The sequence below is a fragment of the Bicyclus anynana genome, chromosome 8, assembly GCF_947172395.1.
Source record: "Bicyclus anynana chromosome 8, ilBicAnyn1.1, whole genome shotgun sequence".
NCBI classification, from domain to species: Eukaryota; Metazoa; Arthropoda; class Insecta; order Lepidoptera; family Nymphalidae; genus Bicyclus; species Bicyclus anynana.
Genome location: NC_069090.1, coordinates 12,476,329 through 12,499,515, shown reverse-complemented (window position 1 = coordinate 12,499,515; position 23,187 = coordinate 12,476,329). Strand labels below are relative to the sequence as shown.

General features: G+C 38.1%; 3 protein-coding genes across 3 annotated transcripts in view; all 3 read right to left on the bottom strand.

Moving 5' to 3' along the window:
- Positions 1 to 206: 206 nt before the first annotated feature.
- LOC112045014 (alpha-tocopherol transfer protein-like) lies at positions 207 to 3,341 on the bottom strand. The gene is made up of 5 exons (XM_052883149.1): positions 3,188 to 3,341; positions 2,287 to 2,404; positions 2,066 to 2,200; positions 1,356 to 1,569; positions 207 to 518 (listed from the first exon to the last, which is right to left on the bottom strand). Exons 1-5 carry the CDS (start codon positions 3,268 to 3,270, stop codon positions 364 to 366), a joined length of 705 nt encoding a protein of 234 aa, XP_052739109.1. The 5' UTR covers positions 3,271 to 3,341; the 3' UTR covers positions 207 to 363.
- A 4,692-nt stretch (positions 3,342 to 8,033) lies between these two features.
- On the bottom strand, positions 8,034 to 15,059 carry LOC112056859 (uncharacterized). Its single transcript, XM_052883084.1, has 6 exons — positions 14,856 to 15,059; positions 13,984 to 14,140; positions 12,866 to 12,983; positions 11,319 to 11,453; positions 9,503 to 9,716; positions 8,034 to 8,286 (listed from the first exon to the last, which is right to left on the bottom strand). Exons 1-6 carry the CDS (start codon positions 15,010 to 15,012, stop codon positions 8,132 to 8,134), a joined length of 936 nt encoding a protein of 311 aa, XP_052739044.1. The 5' UTR covers positions 15,013 to 15,059; the 3' UTR covers positions 8,034 to 8,131.
- Positions 15,060 to 18,155: 3,096 nt separating this feature from the next.
- The window catches only part of LOC112056854 (uncharacterized), a 6,617-nt gene continuing 1,585 nt past the window's right edge, over positions 18,156 to 23,187 (bottom strand). Inside the window, exons 2-6 of the mRNA XM_052883066.1 lie at positions 21,424 to 21,580; positions 20,770 to 20,887; positions 20,224 to 20,358; positions 18,969 to 19,182; positions 18,156 to 18,676 (exon numbers count right to left, since the gene is read on the bottom strand). Of these exons, the coding sequence (XP_052739026.1) occupies positions 18,522 to 18,676; positions 18,969 to 19,182; positions 20,224 to 20,358; positions 20,770 to 20,887; positions 21,424 to 21,580 (779 nt within the window). The 3' untranslated portion in view covers positions 18,156 to 18,521. The remainder of the gene's footprint in view (positions 18,677 to 18,968; positions 19,183 to 20,223; positions 20,359 to 20,769; positions 20,888 to 21,423; positions 21,581 to 23,187) is intronic.

The following is a 23,187-nucleotide window of genomic DNA, read 5'->3' as shown; positions in this document are numbered from 1 at the left end:
ACACCCGCGACTAAATAAATCTTACACCAATGGAAAGCTACATTATCAAGGAGTAACAGTCTATACTGATTAATCCTCGTATTCCCACGAGGGAGCACTACGTGAATGAAACTGCGAAGTTCTGCGTGTGTGAATGAAACTAAAATGAAAATGTGTTTAAATTGAAGCTTTTATTTAGATAACAAATAATACAAAACACAAAACCAGCAGTAAACTTAATAATTTTTTCAAAAAATAACATTTTTTGATAAAAACTATATTCTTAACTGATTTGGGATTATAAATCCACACTATTCAAGAAAAATTTGCTTATGTTTAATTCGTTTACAATTATTGGTTGGATTTGATAGGAGAATGGTATCTTTAATCAACAGTCAAATATCTGAAAGTGCCCGGCATTCCAGCGTAATGTTCGGAAAATTGATCTTTAGGTCTACAAGACTCATTGGTTGTGGCTGCGTTCATTTCTTGTAAATATTTCAGGTATTCGTCCGACGAAAGAACATCAATCCATTCCGCTGAAAGTTAAAATTGTACATAAGTGAATAATTGACGGCCTCCGTGGCTCAATGGTATCTGCGGTGGATTTACAAGACGGAGGTTCTAGGTGGTTTGATCCCCGGCTAGAACGATTGAGGTTTTCTTAATTGGTCCAGGCCTGGCTGGTGGGAGGCTTCGGCTATGGCTAGTTAGCACCCTACCGACAAAGACGTACCGCCAAGCGATTTCGCGTTTCGGTATATTATGTAGAAATCATAAGGGGTGTGGATTTTCACTTGCTCCTAATAAGTTAGCCCGCTTTCATCTTAGATTTCATCATCACTTGCCATCAGGTGAGATAGGCTAACTTGTAAAATAGTAACTTTGGACGTATTTTACAAGTGTATGCCTGTGGCAATTTAGCTTCGAATTATATTTCAGCTTATAATCGAATAGACCTATCACGAAGTGGATTTATAGTTTAAAATCTGACTTAATGGGCTATTGCAATACATACTTTACATTGCTTGGAGTTTCTCTGCGTGATCGAATCAGGAATGAGGAGATCCGCAGACGAACCAAATTCACTGACATAGCTCAGCGAGTCGCGAAGCTGAAGTGGCAATGGGCAGGCCACATAGTTCGAAGAGCCATGGACGTTGGGGTCCCAAGGTGCTGAAATGGCGTCCCCGCACCGGAAAGCGCAGTGTTGGTCGATCCCCCACTAGGTGGATCGAGAATATCAAGCGAGTTGCAGAGAGCCGCTGGATGCTGGCGGCTCGAGATCGTTGTGCTTGGAGGTTCATGCAAGAGGCCTATGTCCAGCAGTGGACGTCTATCGGTTGATAAGGTAAGGTAAGGTAGGCAATACATACCTTGAAGAGTATCCAGCGAACGTTCATCACCACCATAGTCTTTGGGAAGTATGGTTTTGGGAAAGTATTCATATAGATCTTCAATACTTTTGTGCATTTTTAATCGGTCAAATATTTTAGCGCTGAGCATCTTTTTTAAAAACATCACCAAACCGTCCACGAGTTTCGATTTTGATATTATGTGAATTTGTTTGACTCTCATGCCGAAGCCTTCCTGTAATTAAATAATTAATATGTAAAAAAATATTATGACATACAATCAAATAGTATAGTATCCAACGCCCCAAGGATACTACGTAGTTCCTGTTCCTGTAAAAATACGGTGATACTAATAGCCAAAGCGCGGTAGATTTACAAGACTGAGGTCCTGGGTTAGATCCCCCGCTGGACCGATTGAGGTTTTCTTAATTGGTCTAGGTCTGGCTGGTGGGAGGTTTCGGCCGTGGCTCGTTACAACCTTACCAATGATTGTTCTGTGTTAATGATAATTTAAAAAGTTGACCGTACGCCCGCGACTTCGTCCGCCATCTGACCTCCTTAATCCGGCTCTATTGCAATATCCGTTCTTAACGGACACTTCTAATTATTAGCTACCTCCCTGCCAAATTTCATCTTTTTACGTCAAAACGGTTTTAGAGATTTCGCAATGAATAACGTTTTGCAATTATATATTAAGATAATAATTGATAAAAATTTAATTAAGTACTTACCATTAAAATATTAAAGATCTGTTTACACTGTAAAATACTCAGTTTTGGCAAATAGTTCATTAAGTTTGCATCAGAAAAATCTCCGACCAGAACGAATCCACTCAAATAATCCTGAGCCTTAATGTATTCGGCTAACTGCAAATAAGATTCATTTGAATGTTTTATTAGTAATACAATTATAAATATTATTGTAAGAATATGGAAAATTATATATAACGTACACATATAGTTTGTCTAAATAGCAAAATGGCCTCTGAAGCTTCCCATTCGATATTGTGATATTTGGCAACATAAACTCTGTAGTGGTCGGGTGTTAACTTTGGCAACACAACCGATTGACTGAAACAAGAACAAATATCAATACAATTTTTGATATATATAATATTACATAGCATGCATTAATAACGAAAATTGTAAAGCATATTTGTTTGTTTGGTTAAACACGCTAATCTTTGGAACTACGGAACTAGGCTATATAGACCAGGCGATGTGAGGTCGTGAGTGTGCTAAAGTCTAGGATCGAAATCTGTTTACAGTTTTGAACTCAGAAAAGCATGCAGATTACGATTCTGCACGTTGCCAGGAGGGTCATCGGTCCATTATTTTGTTATAGCCTTTTTAATTTCGATTTTAATGGACTGAACAAATGCTTTATATAAGTTTTATTGCATCTTCTTTCAGTTATTCATTCATTTTATAATTCGTTATTCGTTCATTTTAACATAAAACTACTAAACTGATTTTCATGAAAATGGGGCCAATCTGGAAGTATACTCTTTCAAACAAAAAAAAAATTTCAAATTTGGTTAATAAATGACGAAGTTATGAGGAAACAAACATTAAAAAAACGCGTCGATTTGAGAATCTCCTTTTTTTGAAGTCGGTTAAAAAATGTAGAGCGATAACAAGAGAATAAAATCCTTTTGAGAGCTTTCGTTGCGTGGGTTGCGTAAACGGTTAAAGTTACGCAAACATATTGTATGACAAAACCTCCTCCATAGATGTTCTAAAAAAACCTCGACAGTACATTTATTTGTTAAGTTTGGCTCATCATCCTTAAGTTAATTAAGGTTTTCTACGCAGACGAAGTCGCAGACGCCAGTATCCCTCTGATATACGTACGCAATTTTGTGATATCGGCGATACTCCTCTTTTACTAGACACTTTCCGAAAAATTCAGGCAGTAAAGTTCTCAACGTGCACATTTTGTCTAATTGGGTTTTAGCACGCTCTACTGACCCCTTGCAGGCTATTATTGTCGCTTCTAAATACCGATCACCTGCAAAAACACAGTGCTTTAAGTATTTTTAGTTACTGACTCTCTGACAGCCCATACCATTAATAGGGATGATGACAGGTTTTTTAAAAGTATGTTAATAGTAAAGCAAATTTTGTAAAAGTAACTGGGTATCTGCGATCATTCCTTTCATTTAATTATGAGGTATGAATTTACTAGCGGACACCCGCGACTTCGTCCGCGTGGAATTTAGTTTTTCACAAAACCCTCGGGAAACATAGATTTTTCCAGGATAATGTAGGCTTTATGTTAATCCAGCCTTTAATATGTCTCAATACCAAATTTCAGCTAATTCAGTTTAGTAGTCGAGGCGTGAAAGAGTAACAAACATTTGTATCATCAAAATTATCAGTTTTCGCAATTCTCGGGAAACCATGGATTTTTTCAGTTAATCCAGAGTAAAATCTATTTCCATTACAAGTAGTAGCGGCGTTAAAGAGAAACAAACATCCAAACATACATCCAAACATCCATATCTACAAACTTTAGCGTCTATAATATTAGTAGGATAGGATGGTTGGATGAAAGAAGTTACGATTTTGGCTCTTTTCAATCTTTGCATTCAGTAAAGATTTTATACGTTGAAACTGAGGCGAATCAAGATGGCTAGTTAGATTTTGTAGACACGTAACATCCTACTAATAATAGAAACACGAAATTTTGTATGGATGTTTGTTTCAATGTTTGTTACTCTTTAACGCCGCAACTACTAAACCGATTTGGCTGAAATTTGAAATAAAAATAGATTTTACTCTGAAGCTAAAACACATAAGCTACTTTCCATCATGGAAAAATCTATGGTTCCCAAGGGATTTGTGAAAAACTAAATTTCATGCGGACAAAATCGCGGGTGTTCTCTAGTATCTAATAGTACAAAATAGTTGACTTTAAATATAAATAACTAGGTATGTGTATTCATAATCAAAATAAAACAATAAACTTCAATATAAATAAATATATGTGGTAGTTTTTGCCCGTTTACGACTATTTGTGTTCGTATTTGCCTAGCGACGAACGCTGGGTTAACCAGTAGGTATCTAATAAAAATCTTACTGAAATCTTTCTTATTAAAATGCGACTGCTTTAGGACCCACTCCCTCAGTAGAGCTACCGCGTCTTCTATTTTTCCAGGCTGGTCCAAGTTGTACTGTTTGCGAACATACTGTACTGTATCCAACTCCAATTCGAGAATATTGCTTTTTAACTCAAAATCCATTTTGATTGCAAAACTATACGTGCCGAATGCTCATTCGGATATGAATAGATAAAGCAATTGTTATTGTCTGAAATACAATTTAAAAAAAATTCACCATTTTTGCTATATGCTTCAACCGCTTTGCTGTATATTTCCATAACACGAAAAAATGTATTCGTATATCTTAATTTGTTACCTACCTTTGAAGTAATTAAGAGGCACTTAATAGGTAGGTAAAGTAATGTTTGTGCAAAGTTACCACATCAAACTTGTTACGTAATGAGTTTTTAGCTAAAGGAGGATTAGGATTAGGGTAAAGGAGGAGAAGAAGAGGACCGCCATCGCCATCATCATTATTGTTGCCAACATCATCATCTTCACCATCATCATCATCACCATCATCATTATCATCATCGTCTCCATCATCATCATCATTATTATCATCATCATCATCATCATCAACATCGTCACCATCATCATCATCGTCTCCATCATCATCATCATCATCATCATCATCATCATCATCATCATCATCATCATTCTCCATCATCATGATCATCATCATCATCATCAACATCGTCACTATCATCATTATCAACATCGTCTCCATCATCATCGTCGTCACCATCATCAACATCGTCACCATCATCGTCACCATCATCATCATCATCGTCATCATCTAACCCCTACTGTACACATCGATCGAATCCATGAGCACTTGGTGTTGAGTGCATACCATGAAGATATTGAGGCTTACATTATTGAATTATTTCTGCCTCACAAAACCGGATGTAAGAAGAACATAATTATTCAACAAGCGAAGTTTTAAATTAATACCAATTTTTTTGTTAAAACAATAGGTGTAATTATCAATTAATGTCTGAGACTATTGTGACTATTGTTACCTATGAAAAACAGACAGACAGACAGTTATTCATTGGTTTAAAAAAATCATAAACTAACGGATGCCTGCGTTTTCGTCCGCGTAAAAACTTAAAGGGGACCAATTCCTTCATACTCGAACATGACTTTTGAGTAACTTTAACAGTGTACGTAGCACTCGCAGAGGAAGTTCTTAAAATTTATAATTTTCCTGTTTTCGCCGTATTTTTCAAACTACAAAATATACAAAAACTACAAAGAAGAATTATTCTGATGTATCGTTTAAACTAGTTAGTGAGTTACAACTATAAATATTTCTACTTTCGGAAGAGAGTTTTACTTAGCAGTAGCGACAAAAAGGTATGCATTATTAACCCGCTGGACGGATTTTGTTGAGGCTGCTACACAATCATCTTTGGTGGAGTGTACTCAAAATGCAACCAATCGCCAAAAGTGGAGGAGCATTGCACAAAAGGCGTCGCTCATCGCTGCAACCACAACCACTCTGCCAAGAGTATACGATTAAGAAGATGCAGTATTGCAGCTCTTTTATGAAGGCTCAAAGTCACTGAGCGGGTAATGGAGCGAGCTATATTGGGGTTTCTCTACGAGATCGAACTAGAAATGAGGACGCTGTCTTTACACCTTCCCACTTCAATCATAGCCAAACCGAAAATAACTAATGAAATTGATATACAGCCTCAATAGCTCAACGGTAAGAGCGGTCAGACTCATTACCGAGGAGTGGTGGATCGATCCCCGCTCCGTTGGTATATTGTCGTACCCACTCCTAATACAGTCTTTCCCGAATAGTCGGGAAAGACTGTATTAGGAGTTGGAGGGGAATGGGAATATTGGTCATATTTAATAGATATGGCAAATATTAAAAAAAAATGAAATTGATACTGATAAATAAAATTGAGTTGTCTGTCTGTGTTTAAAAAAAAAACTGTGTTCCCTTAAGTGCCTTTAGTTATTTACACGATACTAAAAAATAACCAAGCTTTTTTAAATTTTTATTTGTTTGTTGGTCTATCTGTCTGTTTGTCTGGGTTAATCTCTGAAACGGCTTTACCGATTTTGCTAGGAATGTCAGTAGAAGATAGAAGAGTTTGTTTAGTAACAATGCAACAAAACAATAGGCTACTTTTTGGAAATACATGGTTCCTGTGGGATTTGTGTAAAACTGAATCTCACGCGGACAAAATTGCTGGCATTCTCTAGTAAATACATATAATCTTTACATCTCTAAAAGCACAAAACTGCTTTATTTATTTTATTTTATTGTATTCATTTCTCTCTCTAACCTCTTCTATTTTTAATTATTAAAATTATCCTATGAATATCTTCATAGTACGAACGCAAATAATGTCAAGTTTCAGTTGAATTCATCCAATAGTTTTTGAGTGATGTGCTTTTTTTAAAATTCTTGTTATAAACTTTTTGCTGTTTTAAAGGAGTCTTAGGAGGAGTATCTTTAATCTTAAGAAACAATAAAATATACCAAATTTCAATTATATCTTAAGACTAAGGCGTCGTAGGTATCCAGACAAATATTTTGAAAAGAATTACGGTTTAAATCTTAATTTTTATTGTAGAATATGGAGGTAGGGTTCAAATAATGGACTATTCAACATTGAAACAGTTTTTCAAATCGAAGCAGCAGTTCTTGAGATTAGCACGTTCAACTAAATATTTTCAGTTTTAAAATATACCTACGTAGGAAAAGATAATAATTTTTACTTAATACCTAAGTAGATTTTATAAAATAGAACCTCTTTTAAATAAAACAATTTTTAGTAACTAAACAAATCTTTATAATAAACAACAAAACATTATGAATCATTAAAACAATAAAACAAATTCATAATCTTATAAATCCTTTGTAAGAACAATATGACGAGACAAACCAAGATAAACTAAATATTGTATGTATCTAAACGAACAAAAATAACTGGTGCCATGAATCGTTACAGACCCAGTGCTGTCTGTGAAACATTATTTTAACCCCTTCCCCCACTTACTTTGATTAAGCGCCTGAGTAACTGAAAAGTCTAAATCGGTAAGTTGATGATGACAAAATTTTCCATATGTTATTATACTGTTTTTATACAATACTGTAAACTACCACTTGGTCGCTGACTATGGGCCTTATTAGAAGGCTCAAAGTCACTCAGCGGGCGATGGAGCGAGCTATGCTTGGAGTTTCTCTGCGTGATCGAATCAGGAATGAGGAGATCCGCAGACGAACTAAAGTCACTGACATAGCTCAGCGAGTCGCGAAGCTGAAGTGCCAGTGGGCGGGCCACATAGTCCGAAGATCCGATGGACGCTGGTGTCCCAAGATGCTGAAATGGCGACCCCGCACCGGAAAGCGCAGTGTTGGGCGGCCCCCCACTAGGTGGACCGAGGATATCAAGCGGGTTGCAGGGAGCCGCTGGATGCTGGCGGCTCGAGATCGTTATGCTTGGAGGTCCATGCAAGAAGCCTATGTCCAGCAATGGACGTCTATCGGCTGATAAGGTAAGGTAAGGTAAGGTAAACTACCATATTTCATTTCTATTGTAGCCGTTGTCGTATCTTGTCTAAAGATACGACATCGGCTTCTCAGATTTCTCACGTCATCAGTTACATCAGTCAAAAACTATGTCACCAGTCAAAGGTTAACTATATCAATTTCTGTGTATTCTTTTTAATCTACACTTAAATATCTGAACGTGCCTGGCATTCCAGCGTACTGTTCCGAAAATTGGTCTTTCGGTCGACAAGATTCGTTGGTTGTAGCTGCATTCATGGCGTTTAAGTAAGTCAAGTGTTCTTCCGACGATAATACATCGATCCATTCGTCTGGAAATATTTTATTTATTTATTTATTAATTATCATCATAACTTAAAACTATATAATATAAAATGGTATATTAAAGAAACTTATAAAATGGACCTGACATCTTCTAATCAATTAAAATTCCGCTATTGATGAAAATGTAAGAACCATCGCTGGAAAATCAGCTTTCAAATAAAGATACCGCACCCAAACCGGTGTAACCGTTTAAGAGTTATGGCGCTGCAGCCAGACAGACAGCGGTGACTCTTATAACAGCCTTCTTTTTGTATCTGTGTGGATTTAAAGGTGTTAAAAGTTAAATTAAAGATAACCTGACTATGGTTCGTAAAATGTGTTGTTATAAAGTTGGTTTTCAAAAAAAAAATACATAGATTTAGAAAAGAAATTATTATCGTAAACTATAGTCCTAATTTGATTTATTCCTCTACAGTTTGTACCTGGCTATATTTTTTATACTATGGTGCCCATTGTATTTTATTTTATTCCATAAAAGTTAGCCTTTGAGTACAATCTCACCTGATGGTAAGTGATGATGCAACGAAGACGAAAGCGGGCTAACTTGTTAGGAGGAGGATGAAAATTCACACCCCTTGCGGTTTCTACACGACATCGTACTTGAACGCTAAATCGCTTGGCAGTACGTCTTTGTTGGTAGGGTGGTAACTAGCTTCCTACCAGCCAGACCTGACTTAATTAAGAAAACCTCAATCGGCCCAGCCGGGATCAAATCCAGGACCTCCGTCTTGTAAATCCATCGCGCTTACCACAGCGCCACGGAGGCCGTCAAATCTGTCTGTTCAATTAATACACTTTTTTATTTAATTTGAACAAGAAGACGCCCGCGACTTCGTCCGCGTGGAATTTAGTTTTTCACAAATCCCTCGGGAACCATGGATTTTTCCAAGATAAAAAGTAGCCTATGTGTTAATCCAGGCTATAATATATCTCAATATCAAATTTCAGCTAATTTGGTTCAGTAGTCAAGGCGTGAATGAGTAACAAACATTCATATCATCAAAATCATCAGTTTTCGCAAATCTCGGGAAACCATGGATTTTTTCGGGATAAAAAGTAGCATATGTGTTAATCCAGAGTTAAATCTATTTCCATTCCAAATTTCAGCCAAATCGCTTCGTAGTAGCGGCGTTAACGAGTAACAAACATTCAAACATACATACAAACTTTCGAGTTTATAATATTAGTAAGGATAGGATTTACCTTGAAGAGTTTTTAATGAACGTTCTTCGCCGCCGTAGTCTTTAGGAAGTAAAGCCTTCGGAACGAATTCATACAGGTCTTCACGTCTTTTGAGGACTTTCAACCGGCTAGCCATTTTAGAGCTAATAACTTGCTTAAATAACATCACAATTCCATCAATGATTTTTGAGTCTGCTAGTATGTATATTCCTTTAACTCTTACGATGTATCCGTGCTGAAAATAAATAATATTAATTAAATGATACAGAACCGTGGATATTATCTATGCCTCCGAAATATCGTAGTTTCGAATCTGGCCCGGAAGATGCACCTCCAACTTTTGATTTGTGTGCATTTTAAGAAATTAAATATCACGTGTCTCAAACGGTGAAGGAAAAACAAAAAACCTGCCTGAGGAAACCTGCCTGAGAATTTTATTGATACTAAGTGTGTGAAGTCTGCCAATCTACATTGGTGGACTTTACTTATTAAATTTTATTTCTTTGTTTTTGTTAAATCCAAACGTAATTTTTAATTTTATTTACTATATATACTCTTTATAAGTTTGCCTAAAGCGATAATAACGGCACCACAATGTAACTATAGCAGTATTATCGGTTTAATGTTACTGATACACAAAGTCATTTATGATACTGATTTTCTTTTGTTTTATGTTCTCCTTTTGTTATAATTATTTTAACTAATAAACTTTATCTTATCTTATAAGCCTTAGCCTCCCATCCTGAAAAGAGGCTCGTGCTAAATGATGAAATAAATAATATCTTTAACAATCTCGTTGGACCAATGGTTAGCGTTGGTTAGCTTATTTACAAGTTTTGTCTTTTACAGAGGTTTGTGAGTTTGCATGGGGTAATCTCTGGATCTACTGAACCGATGCAAATAAAAATCTTTTATCAAAAGTAAGAGTTATACAGCGGGCGTTGGAACGAGCTACGCTCGGAGTATCTCTGCGTAATCGAATCAGAAATGAGGAGATCCGCAGAAGAACCAAAGTCACCGACATAGCTCAACGAGTCGCGAAGCTGAAGTGGCAAGAGGCGGGGCACATAGTTCGAAGAGCCTATGGACGTTGGGGTCCCAAGGTGCTGGAATGGCGACACCGCACTACAAAGCGCAGTGTTGGTCGACCTCCACCAGGTGGACTGACGACATCAAGCGAGTCGCAGGTATTCTGGATGCAGATGGCTCAGTATCGTGATGTTTGGAAGTCCCTACAAAAGGCCTATGTCCTGCAGTGGACGTCAATTGGCTGACATGATGATGATCAAAAAAAAGCTTATTATTATGTTATTTATGAGTTACACAGGTTATATTTTGTCTGCTTCTCTCGTTACTATATGTTAACTAAGTGGGGGAAGAAACCCCGGAGCGGTTGCTAATTTGACTAAGTCAGAAAGACAATTTTTTTTTATTTTATTATTTTTTTTTTCTACAAGTTAGCCCTTGACTACAATCTCACCTGATGGTAAGTGATGATGCAGTCTAAGATGGAAGCGGGCTAACTTGTTAGGAGGAGGATGAAAATCCACACCCCTTTCGGTTTCTACACGGCATCGTACCGGAACGCTAAATCGCTTGGCGATACGTCTTTGTCGGTAGGGTGGTAACTAGCCACGGGCAAAGCCTCCCACCAGCCAGACCGGGACTAATTAAGAAAATCTTAATCTGTCCAGCCGGGGATCGAACCCAGGACCTCCGTTTTGTAAATCCATCGCGCATACCACTGCGCCACGGAGGCCGTCAAAACTTTACAGTTCCAACACTTATCAGAACGTGGTGGAACAGGCACTAAGTATAGTACAATATTAATACTCACGATCAAAACTGACAAAGCTTGCCTTAATTGTCCCGGGTTTTTGTTTTCCCAAATTGTCATCAAGTTGGCGTCTAAGAAATCGGCCACTAAAACCCCTCCATTTACGTAGTCATGCAACCTAAAGTATTCGGCTAGCTAAAAAAAATTGAATTTAATTATTCCGTGCAATCAGAAAAACAACCTAGAGACGAGACAAATATCTTAGCTTTCTATGAATTCACTGTGCTGAGTCCTACCGAGTCCATCTCGTGGCAGAAAGAAACCTCCGAGCATAGCTCAGAACTTGTGACCGATGGGCGTAGAGTTAATGAATTCTTTGACAATCGATTAAAGCCGGGTTGATATTTGTCTGACGTGTCATGTCCTGCCGCATCAGAAAAGAAACGGTATCATACATTTTATATGGCAACGTTTACAAATGTGTTGTGACATGTCGTGATGGCTTCTGATGTCCCGCATACAAATTGTGTGATACCGATTCTGTTCTGATGCGTCACGACACGACACGTCAGACAAATATAAAATCGGCTTTACACTCTTCTTCGCTCGTGTTGTTCTCCCTGCCTAGCCAAATTTGATAAGTTCCTACTAGAGCACCTTCGGCCACCCGTTCTAAAGCTAGCCATAGACGATCAAGTATACCCACGTTTTTGTAGCACCCTTAGACTATAACTGATCGTATGTTGGTCGCTGCGTGCAAAACGGCTCGACTTGACGCTTACATGAAACGTCTTCGCTGCGGGCAGCGCTGCAGAAACATGGGTATACTGGATCGTCAAAGGCTAGCATAATAAAAAACTTGCTGCAGCTCTAGAGAGGCCAGTCTTCAAGCAAGTTTCAGAGACATTTGATTGAGTGACTAACCACGTTGGCAGTTCGTTCATTTGTTATTAGTTCATACTGACAGAGCACAGCATCCAAATAAAACAGAATTTGATCAATTCTACCCCCACGGGGATAAAATAGGGGATGAAAGTTTGTATGAAACTTTGGCAATTTTGCGGCGATTAACACATAGGTTACTTTAATCACGGAAAAATGGTTCATGGTTCTCGCGGGATTTGAGAAAAACCTAATTCCAGCGGACGAAGTCGCGGGCGTCTGCTAGTAGACCAGATATAGTGCTAGTCGATCGGTCAGTGCACCGTGCAATATTGTTGATATTACTGTTCCACATGACGATCATCTGGTTAAAGCCGAAAAGGAAAAAGTATCAAAATACTTGGACGAAGCGTTAACTTAACTGTTGGATCAAGAGTCGGATACAGAAGGCAGTGATTCTTGAGACAGCGCGTATTGTGAGGAGGTTCCTCACTCTGGAGCCCTGACCACCGGTTGCTTGGGCACTCAAATGTCCAGTACCGGTAAGGTTTATTATTTTATAAATTTTTAATTGCGTTTTGAATTACATTTTTATATAAAAAATAAAAAAAAAGATTAATAAATAAATGAGATTTAAAAAAATCTCAAAATCGAGTGATCCGATTAGGATGCAAATTCATCAATTTTAGTTAGGCAAACTTAAAAAAAAATATCCAGTTACTTACAATTATGTTATATCTATAAAAATTTGTTGACAATGATGTAGACCATTCGCCGTCATAAAATTTAATTAAATTGACCCGGTAGTGATCTTCAGTTAATTTAGGCAACATAACTGAATGTCTGAAAAAAAACACAAGGTTATAAAAATTTCAAAATACCCTTGTCAGGCGTTGTCAATCACAAAAAAGCAAACTTTTTGGGCATCGCTAAGAGGAGCAGGACCGGCAAGGAGGATTTTTTTTAGTCTTTAGAATTAAGCCCTTGATTACAATCTCACCTGATGGTAAGTGATGATACTATTTAAGATGGAAGCGGGCTAACTTGTTAGGAGGAGGATGAAAATCCATATCCCTTTGAGTTTCTACACGACATCGTACCGGAACACGTCGGTACGTCGGTACGTCTTTGCTGGTAGAGTGGTATCTAGCCACGGCCAAAGCCTCCCACCAGCCGGGGATCGAACCCAGGACCTCCGCCTTGTAAATCCACCGCGCATACTACTGCACCACGGAGGCCGTCAAGAAATATAAATTAATAAAATATAGCCAAATGCAAGACTTTGCTTTGCAATAATAATCGCAGCTGTTTGCAATAACAAACCCGCCAACCTGTATTATAGCAGCGTGCTGGGTCTAAAGTTCATATCCCCTTTCCTTTAGGGAGAAAGGTTTGATCCTAAAGTGAACCCTTAAAATATGTTGATAATAATTATAACCTGAACCATCATTTTGAATCTAATTTAACGTCATGATTTTTCGCAAACTTGCTCTTGTTGAAGCTTTCGTTAGGTTCGTTATAACTCGAGTTTCCTCTCAGAATGAGAGGGGTTAGGCTTTGGCGGAATCGAATCGAATCCGGTACGGGACATGCACCTCCAACTTTTCAGTTGTGTGCATTTTAAGTAATTAAATATCACGTGTCTCAAACGGTGAAGGAAAACATCGTGAGAAAACCTGCATACCAGAAAATTCTGAGCGTGTGTGAAGTCTGCCTATCTGCATTGGGCCAGCGTGGTGGACAGCCTAACCCCTTTCAGACAGAGAGGAGACTCGTGCTCAACAGTGAACCCAATATGGGTTGTTAATGATGATTGGCACTAATATATTATTTATATACGTACACGGATTCATATAAATTTCCAAAATCAGTTTTAACGCTGTACTTTCCAAAAAAGTGAGGCAGCAAAGTCCTCAGGGTGCACATTTTGTCTAACTGTAGTTTAGCGCGCTCTATTGATCCCTTATTTGATATAATTGCAGTCTCCAAATAACGCGAATCTGTAATATAATTTACATTGTTTTTATTTATACTAATACTAGCGGACCCGGTCCAGCTTCGCTTTGACTTATTAGTTTATTTATTTGCACTTCTTCCCTATCCCTACCTTACACAATCCTACTCCTACCCCTACCCCTACCCTACCTCCTCTACTCTACCTCTACCCTACCCTACCCTACAACTACCCTACCCCTACCCTACCCCTACACTACCCCTACCCTACCCCTACCCTACCCTACCCTAGGATTTAGGACCTACTGAATATGCACAAAAAAATTTTATCAAAATCGGTCAAGCTGTTTCGGAGGAGTATGGTAACGAAAACTGAGACACGAGAATTATATATATATTAGATTATAAAGCTGAAGAGTTTGTTTGTTTTTGGTCCGATTTGAAAAATTCTTTCAGTAGGTCCTGGTTTCGAGTCCTGAGTCGGACTATAAATTACTTACTGAACTTTTTTCTTATATGAAGTTTTCAGTAAAAACTGTCCGCCCGCAGTTGGCTATTTGTTTGTGTAACACCCCCTTAGAGACCAATTTAAGCCGTTGGTCATTATTATTAACATCCGATAATGAATGAAAAGCCGATCGACGTTGGGGTCCAAAGTGCTGGGCGACACCGCACTAGAAAGCGCAGTGTTGGTCGACCCGCCACCAAGTGGACTGATGATGAAAGAAGGAGAAAAATAAATAATTAGGTAAAATAACTTACTGAAATCCTTCTTATTAAAATGTGGCTGCTGCTGGACCCACTCGTTTAATATGTTCACGGCATCCTCCAAACTCCCAGGATTGTCAAAATTATACAATTTGCGAATATGTTCTTCTGTGTCCGGCTTCAGTTCAATAATCTTGACTTTTGAATCCATTTTACAAGCAAAACCGTGCGGCACAAATGTTTAGGCTATACTGAATAGTCAATGTAGTTGTATTCACTTATAGTGCACTTTAGTGACCAAAATTATTTAAATTGCGTTTGGATTGTTTAAAGTTCTACGTTAAAAACATAGGTTCTCAACCCTGTGTCGCCCACGGCCCGCTGGTTTTCGTCATCATATCAGCCGATGGATAAAACCCCCTATGGATAGAACGTCCGTAGTGCCTAACTTCTTATGTTTTCTTCATATCATCAAACCAATCTACAATTTTTTTAACAAAAAGATTCAACCGACTTCAAAATCACAAAAATAAACTAAAAAGCGAAAAATACCATCGTATGTGCTAGCTTCTGATTACATTGAAGCCGGTGCCGAGCCAGTGGTATTGGTTAAAGCCGTTTCTGGAAGAACCACTGGAAAGAACCGTCTGAAAATTCTGGATTTAAAGGACTTGAGTAAATGCATCACTGTGTTGGCACCGCCTTCAAAGTGATCAGAAGGCACATACGATGTTATTTTACGTTTTTTTAGTTTATTTTTTGATTTTGAAGTCAGTTGAATTTATTTGTTAAAAAGATTTTATTTATTCTGTTTTTAGTGTGGTCTAGTATAGTGAACGAAAGCGCAACAGTACCTACGGGCAACTTTATTTATTTTCTTTTTAAAACAAAATGACTGAATATTAAATGGGACCAATCTCGAAGTATAATCTTTCACACAAAGAAAGAATACACAAAAATAGTTAAGAAATGACGAAGTTATAAGGTAACAAACATGAAAAAAACGCGTTGAATTTAGAACCACCTCCTTTTTTTTGAAGTCGGTTAAAAATCATTTAGCTAAATTATCATCAAAGTGTGTGAATTTTTATGTACATAATAAAATTATTCAGAAAGTATTATTTTTAGACCCACAGATTTAACTTCTTGCCTGTGTAAGCGCCATATTGCGCAAATCCCTATTACTTAAGTGTCGCTTCCCGCGGGAGAAACGTGTGAACTGCCCGTGGGTACTAAAGTTACCAATTTCTTATAAGTTGTGTATTGGAGCTATATAAACTAATTTATTGGTGGGAATCACACAAACTAATTTTAAAAAATAAACGTCATCAGTACTGCAAAACAACGTTGTTTAGAAAAATAGTTGAAATCAGACGAGCGATAGAAATTTTTAACTTTATTTCTAGATTGTCTTTGTTTTTCTTACTTTTTCTATACAATAATTTACTCTACCAAAGAATAAAACACTCATAACGTACAAAGATTTTAAAAAATGTGTTTTGTGAAACCACGCTCAATGTCATCGTAACTTTCTCTCGGTCCTACTGCTCCTTGAAAATCTCAAACGTCCACATAGATGGTGACGCGACGTTGAGAAGCTATGGTCTACAACTTATTGTAATTGTTCTCTTGTACCCAGTACATACTCGTATTCTATAACGAAAGTAGAAAACACTGTTGTTTTAGTAATGTTTGGTGGTTTTATCAAACACCTAACAACAACACAGTTTCAGAGGAGCAAGACCACAAATTGAGTACACCCACTACAGGGCAAGGCCATCCTTTTTACAGAATAGGAGATATAAATACATACATGGGAATATTACATTGTTAATTACTTATATAATATCATGAGAAATCTAAATCTGGTGTTTCAAAGCTTGTTTGGTTGTTGCGTTTTTTGTTATATTTAAATTATTTTTCACAGACTGCCATTGTCATCCATTTATATTTGATGTTCAACCAACAAAACATAATAACATGAATAATTATAATTAGCTTATGACCTTATTCGTCTAGTGCTCGGCTGCATTCGTCCTGTTGGCCTTAGAAGTTTAGGTTTACATATTTTCTTTACGAGATAATTATGTCGTTCACGCATGCTAGGCCGACGGGACTTGAATCCCTGGAGCGCTGCGAAGGCACTTACAATTAGTGTTTCTTCTTAACAGAGACTGGTCACATTCTTACTCGATATGTCTTAAATTAGTTTCTTTGTTAAGATTATACTTAATTGGGGTCTCTCGTAGCAGGAGAGAGAACAGCTGATGGTTGGACCCTGATGTTCCTCCGTTCAAAAAGAAGAACTGCTGGTGGTAGTTCCTACTTCCTTTGAAGTATGCCAACGCAGGCGGCTCTGATAGGTTTTGGTGAGTATTGTGGGTGATTATCACCCAGTGTTTGCCATACACTCGAATATAGATTGCGTAGGCAGAGGTTGGGATGCATAAATCCATTTGCAAGTGACTAAATCAGGATTTTCTCAATTCTCTGCGTACACACGCAGTCTCCCAATTAGCACTGGGCCAGCGTGGTGGACTATTGGCCTAAACCCTCTCATTCTGACAGGAGACTCGAGCTAAGCAGTGAGCCAAATATGGGTTGATAACGATGAAATCAGAGTAGGTTTTAGCCCTGAATCCCCTATTATGACAGGGTAACGTAGCAAGAGCCATGATAGCCCAGTGGATACGACGTCTGCTTCCAATTTCGAAGGGTGTAGGAATCCAGTCCGCGGCATGCACCTCCAACGTTTCAGTTGTGTGCATTTAAGAAATTAAAAATCACGTGCCTCAAATGGTGAAGAAAACATAGAAACCTGCATACAAGAGAATTTTCTGAATTCTCTGCATGTATGAAGCCTACCAAGCTGCATTGGGCCAGCGTGATGGACTAATTGGCCTAACCCCTTTAATTCTGAGAGGAGACTCGAGCTCAACAGTGAGCCGAGAACGGGATGATAATGATGATGATGATGAAACATGCTTAGGTCTGGTAGCAGGCATCGGCCGTGGCTACCCATAGGTACCCAACCAGCAAAGTCGTAGCGCCAAGCGATTGTACGATGCGGCATAGATACCGTCAGAGGTATAGGTAAAGTTGTACATCTGCCAAGTAATCCCGCTTAAATCTTAGACTGCATCGTCATCATCAGGTGAGAACGCAATTTTAATTTTTAATTCTCTTCTAGTTTGAGATACCCTAGTCTAGGGATATCAGGTATTCTCATTCATTCAGGATATAGAGATTCTCAGGTTTTGTGGGAATAAAGCGCACTAAACCTCACCCATATATACCAGGGCAGGTCAGGTGCTGCACATTTGGTCAGAAAGATAAATTATAACTTCATTATTTATTAAATAATATTTATTTATATTTAACAAATCGTGCTGTTTTGGATTCCCTACAAATACCTATATCCTACAGTGGACGTTCATCGGCTGATATGAAGATGGTGATGATGATAATTTATTTAACAAATTACACAACCAGTGCCCTGTATGTTAAATACAAGTAACATACATTGAGATCAGACTATAAAAGAGTTAAAGAAAACAGAAAGAAGAGAACTAGAAGAGAAGACTAACTAAAAGAGAGAACTAGAAGAAAACTAGTATGTCTAATAGATGACTCTGAATGTATGACATATATGCACTACATTTTATCCAGTCGTATTACTGACGGCTCATAAGATCTTGAGCGTCAATGTTCGTTCCTTTCTTAGTCTACACTCAAATATCTGAATGTGCCCGGCATTCCTGCATATTGTTCGCAAAACTGATCTTTCTGTCGACAGGACTCGTTGGTTGTAGCTGAGTTTATATCTTCCAAGTATCTTAAATGTTCCTCCGATGAAAGAACGTCGAGCCATTCCTCTGAAAAGCAATTATTATTTTTTATCAATAAACTTAGAAGAGACAAGAGTAAAAAAAAATACTTGCATAAACTGAGTGAAATGACTTTATAACAATACTCTCGCTAATTATATAGAATTCTAATAAAATCCTGTAATTTGCGAGAGATTGATTTCTAATTTATATAAAATTTTTAATTATAAGTAATCATTGATCGTTCTTTTCCTTAAAGAGAAATAAAGATTTAAGCTTTCTCTATTCCCTTAAATACATTAAAGGTACAAAATAATTTTCAAATTATGTCGATACACACCATGTAGAGTTTTCATAGAACGTTCCTCACCACCATAGTCCTCGGGAAGTATGGCTTTTGGGATGAATTTATGGAGGTCTTCAAAAGTTTTATGTACATTGATCCGGTCAGCTATTTTTGCGCTCACAACTTGTTTTATTAACATTACCAAACCGTCGACGAATCCTGATTTTGATATTAAGTGAATTCCTTTCATTCTCATGCCATACCCATTCTGTAATTTAAGAGTAGGTATGTATTTTTGCATCCGAAATTACTCAGTGCCTGAAGACGAAGTCTTCGAACAGTGCGTGTTGCCAGTGATGACCTACGGAACCGAGACTTGGACGCTAACTATGGGCTTTATTAAAAGGCTCAAAGTCACTCAGCGGGCAATGGAGCGAGCTATGCTTGGAGTTACTCTGCGTGATCAAATCAGAAGTGAGGATATCCGCAGACGAACCAGAGTCACTGAGTTAGTTCAGCGGGTCGCGAAGCTGAAGTGGCAATGGACAGGCCAAATAGTTCGAAGAGTCGATAGACGTTGGGGTTCTAAGGTGCTGGAATAGCGACCCCGCACCGGAAAGCGTAGTGTTGGTCGACCCCCCGCTAGGTGGATCGAGGACATCAAGCGGGTTACAGGGAGCCGCTGGATGCTGGCGGCTCGAGAACGTTGTGCTTGGAAGTCCATGGAAGAGGCTATGTTCAGCGGTAGACGTCCATCGGCTGATAATGACGATAATGATGATGATGAAGTATTTTATCTGTCTCTGTATTATTATAAACTAGCGACTCGCCTCGGCTTCGTACGAGTGGACTCGTTGTTGTTGTATATTAATATTTTAATTAGGCTACAATATGGGACATATATAGCACACACCGCACCGACCGCTGCCAACCTGGAATGAACAGCTACCGCTGTGCCTCGCTTTTTACGTCTGTAAAAACTTCTGACTGTCTGGCTGACTTCGTCCGCGTGGAAATCAAAGCCCTATTTCACCGCTTCAAGAGTAGGGTAGGGATAGAGAAGAATTACATAAGCCAAAGCGAAGCTTAACCGGGTCCGCTAGTTTATAATAAAAACCAAATAATTATCTTGTAATTTTCGAAAAAACTGAATTTGAAAACTCGTTGCGGTCTCTGAGGCCGCTGGTAGGTTAAGGTTTAGACACCGTGGCGGGTCTAATCTTGATATTACCTCTCCTGAATAAATTCTCTTTACCTGCTGGGCCTTTAAAATGGGCAGACAATGTCGTCACAAAATCCTCATACTTACTATAAAGATAGATACTGCTTGTCTCACTTGGACAGGGTTTGCATTCTTCAATAAATTCATCAAGTTAGACTCCGTGCAATCGATGATCGTAATGAATCCACTCAAATAGTCATGCGCCTTAACGTATTCCGCTAACTAGAAGATAATATAACTAAATAGAAAATAAATAGCAAACAATTATGTCATCATCATATCAGCCGATGGACGTCCACTGAAGGACATAGGCCTCCTAAAAGGACTTCCAAATATTACGATCCTGAGCCGCCTGCATCCAGCGAATACCAGCGACTCGCTGGATGTCGTTAATCCACCTGGTGGGTGACCAACACTGCGGTTTCTAGTTCAGGGTCGCCATTCTAGCATCTTAGGATCCAAACGTCCATCAGCTTTTCGAACTATGTGGCCGTACGTGTTTTCATCATCCAAGTTAGCCCGCTTCCATCTTAGATTGCCACATCACTTACCATCTGGTGAGATTGTAGTCAAGGGCTCACTCGTAGAGAATAAAAATAAAAAAAAAATAAAAAATAGTACGAATCTACTTACAATAACGTTATATCTGTAAAAATTAATAGATTTATCAGGGTCCCATGCAACGTTGAAAAATTTTGTAATATTTATCCTGTAGTGATCTTCTGTTGATTTGGGTAACGGAAATGAATATCTGAAAATTGAATTATTACGCAAAGATGAATTATAGAAATAGTTGTTTGTTTTAAAGACTCTAATAAGGTGCAAGAGTTTACTGTGGTTATGAAAAAAAAACGTAGGAAACATCTGAAAGGAACAATTAATATTAGGATTGTCACTTCAACAGTACATAAGTTTAAACCTTTAACCAGGGACGCATAGTCTCACAGGCACATCTTGCTATGCACATTCCTGGAATTGACAACTTTCCCCTGCTTCACTACCTTGCATCTTCTTGGTTAGGCCAATAGTCCATCACGCTGGCCCAATGCGGATTAACAGACTTCACACACGCAGAGAATTAAGGAAATTCTCTGGTATGCAGGTTTTTTCACGATGTTTTTTCTTCACCGTTTGAGACACGTAATATTTCATTTCTTAAAATGAACTCAACTGAAAAGTTGGAGGTGCATGCCCCGGACTGGATTCAACACACACTTTGAAATCGGAGGCAAAGGTCATATCCACTGGGCTATCCCATGGCATATAGTGCGTGATATAGGTACTTACGCAAATTTATGCAAGGATTCAAAATCAGTTTTAACGTTGTAAGTTCCAAAAAACTGTGGCAGCACTGTTCTCATCGTACATAAACTGTCCAGCTGTTCTTTTGCGCGTTCTACCGATCCCTTGGTCACAATAATCGAAACCTCCAAATAGCGACTACCTGTAAAATTACAACGGGCACCGAAGTACGAAAAGTTAACCAGGCCGTACAAATATAAAATAGTGTTATAGTAATAGTAGGGGACTAGGGGGAGTTTTACACACAACAGCCAATCACGTGGCTAAGTGACGAAACGGCCCAGAAGAAAGAAGAAGAAAGAATAGTAGGGGAGCCCGGGATACTAAATTTGCAGTTACTCGAGCGTCATGGAGACCGATTAAATTCGGATTATTAGGAAGAATAAATGGTTATTTACTTTTTTGCTTTTAGGGGCGGAAAAAAAACTACAGACTTTAAAAGCAACTTTTATTACTTTGGCTTACTGAAATTGTCAGAAAATTTTAGCGATTAATTAGGAAGTCGCCCATAACTCGAGAACTAAAATATAAGGGTCTTATTTTGTAACTTTGAAAGTCTCCCGTTCCATTACGTTACGCTCAAATCGTCAGATTTGAGCGTAACGTAATGCGTAGCGATTCAAAATACGCAGTTTTTAGCTATCAACTCACCAAACTTATCTTAATTTGACGTGCTGACGTGCTGTTGGTTGAGTATTTCTGAAGTTAGTTTTTTATTTGGTTGCTGTAAACGTACCCACCAATATTAAGGGCTCATACTAGGTGGAGGTACTGAACAACGTGCAAGGTATAATTCCTTATATGTAACTGCCGCGCTCGAGTAACTGCAAAAATCCCCTCTTCGGCTCCCCTACTATTATGACTTGTTTACTATAATAAGGGTCGCCATTCATTATCAACACATATTCGGCCCACTATTGAGCACGAGTCTCTTCTCAGAATGAGAGGTGTTTGGTCTTATTTCATCACGCAGGCCCAATGCGGATTGGTAGACTTCACACAAGTAGAGAATTAAGAAAATTCTCAGGTATGCAAGTTTCCTCACGATGAGGTTGATGAGACAAGTGATTTTTAATTTCTTAAAATTCACATAAATGAAAAGTTGGAGAGCATGCCCCTTACCGGATTCGAACCTACACTCTCAAACAATAATGAATTTTCATTATTAATTATTATGCCATCAAAAACAAAACTTATAACAATATACCCATTCTAGCAACTCAGTTCTTTTACCGTACAAAGTTGTGAGATCCATGTAATACCAAGTCAGTTACTTTATTCAGTCCGCAATTAAGGAACCTTCTGTCTCCAGTTATTGCATAATTAGCTAACCTATTAACAGTATATTTTATTGACCATATCAATATTAAAAATCTTTTGTATTAATGACATAGATCGACTTGGCCATCGCAGGAAATCACAATATTATATCTCTCAAGTATATTCATAATTATTATATTCAATGTGATTCTTTAGAGCGAATGCCAAGTATATTTATTGCTGGATACTGAAAATTTTGGCTTCTGGTTTCATCTACAACGAACATAAACAGGGGTCGAAAATGGGTTGAATATCTTCGGGAAAAGTATAATACGTACAACCGTTTGAGTTATTGATGTTGAAGGGGTAAACTAATCTATTAATTCAATTTCGAAAATTATTTTACTAATTGAAAGATACAATATTTTTGAGTGCTTAGGCTAAGTTTTATACGTTCCCTCGGGAACAGGAACTACGTGAAAACCGCGC

Bases quoted from the DNA above. Each gene is read 5' to 3' on its own strand.
- LOC112056859 (XM_052883084.1), bottom strand. From the start codon at position 15,012: ATGGATTCAAAAGTCAAGATTATTGAACTGAAGCCGGACACAGAAGAA. The intron at 14,141-14,855 runs GTAAGTTATTTT...ATTATATTACAG, and splicing joins TTTTAATAAGAAGGATTTCA to ATTCGCGTTATTTGGAGACT. The intron at 11,454-12,865 runs GTAAGTAACTGG...AATTTTTTTTAG, and splicing joins TTTATAGATATAACATAATT to CTAGCCGAATACTTTAGGTT.
- LOC112045014 (XM_052883149.1), bottom strand. From the start codon at position 3,270: ATGTGCACGTTGAGAACTTTACTGCCTGAATTTTTCGGAAAGTGTCTA. The intron at 2,405-3,187 runs GTACGTATATCA...TTCTTGTTTCAG, and splicing joins CGCCGATATCACAAAATTGC to TCAATCGGTTGTGTTGCCAA. The intron at 519-1,355 runs GTATGTATTGCC...TTTAACTTTCAG, and splicing joins TTCGCTGGATACTCTTCAAG to CGGAATGGATTGATGTTCTT.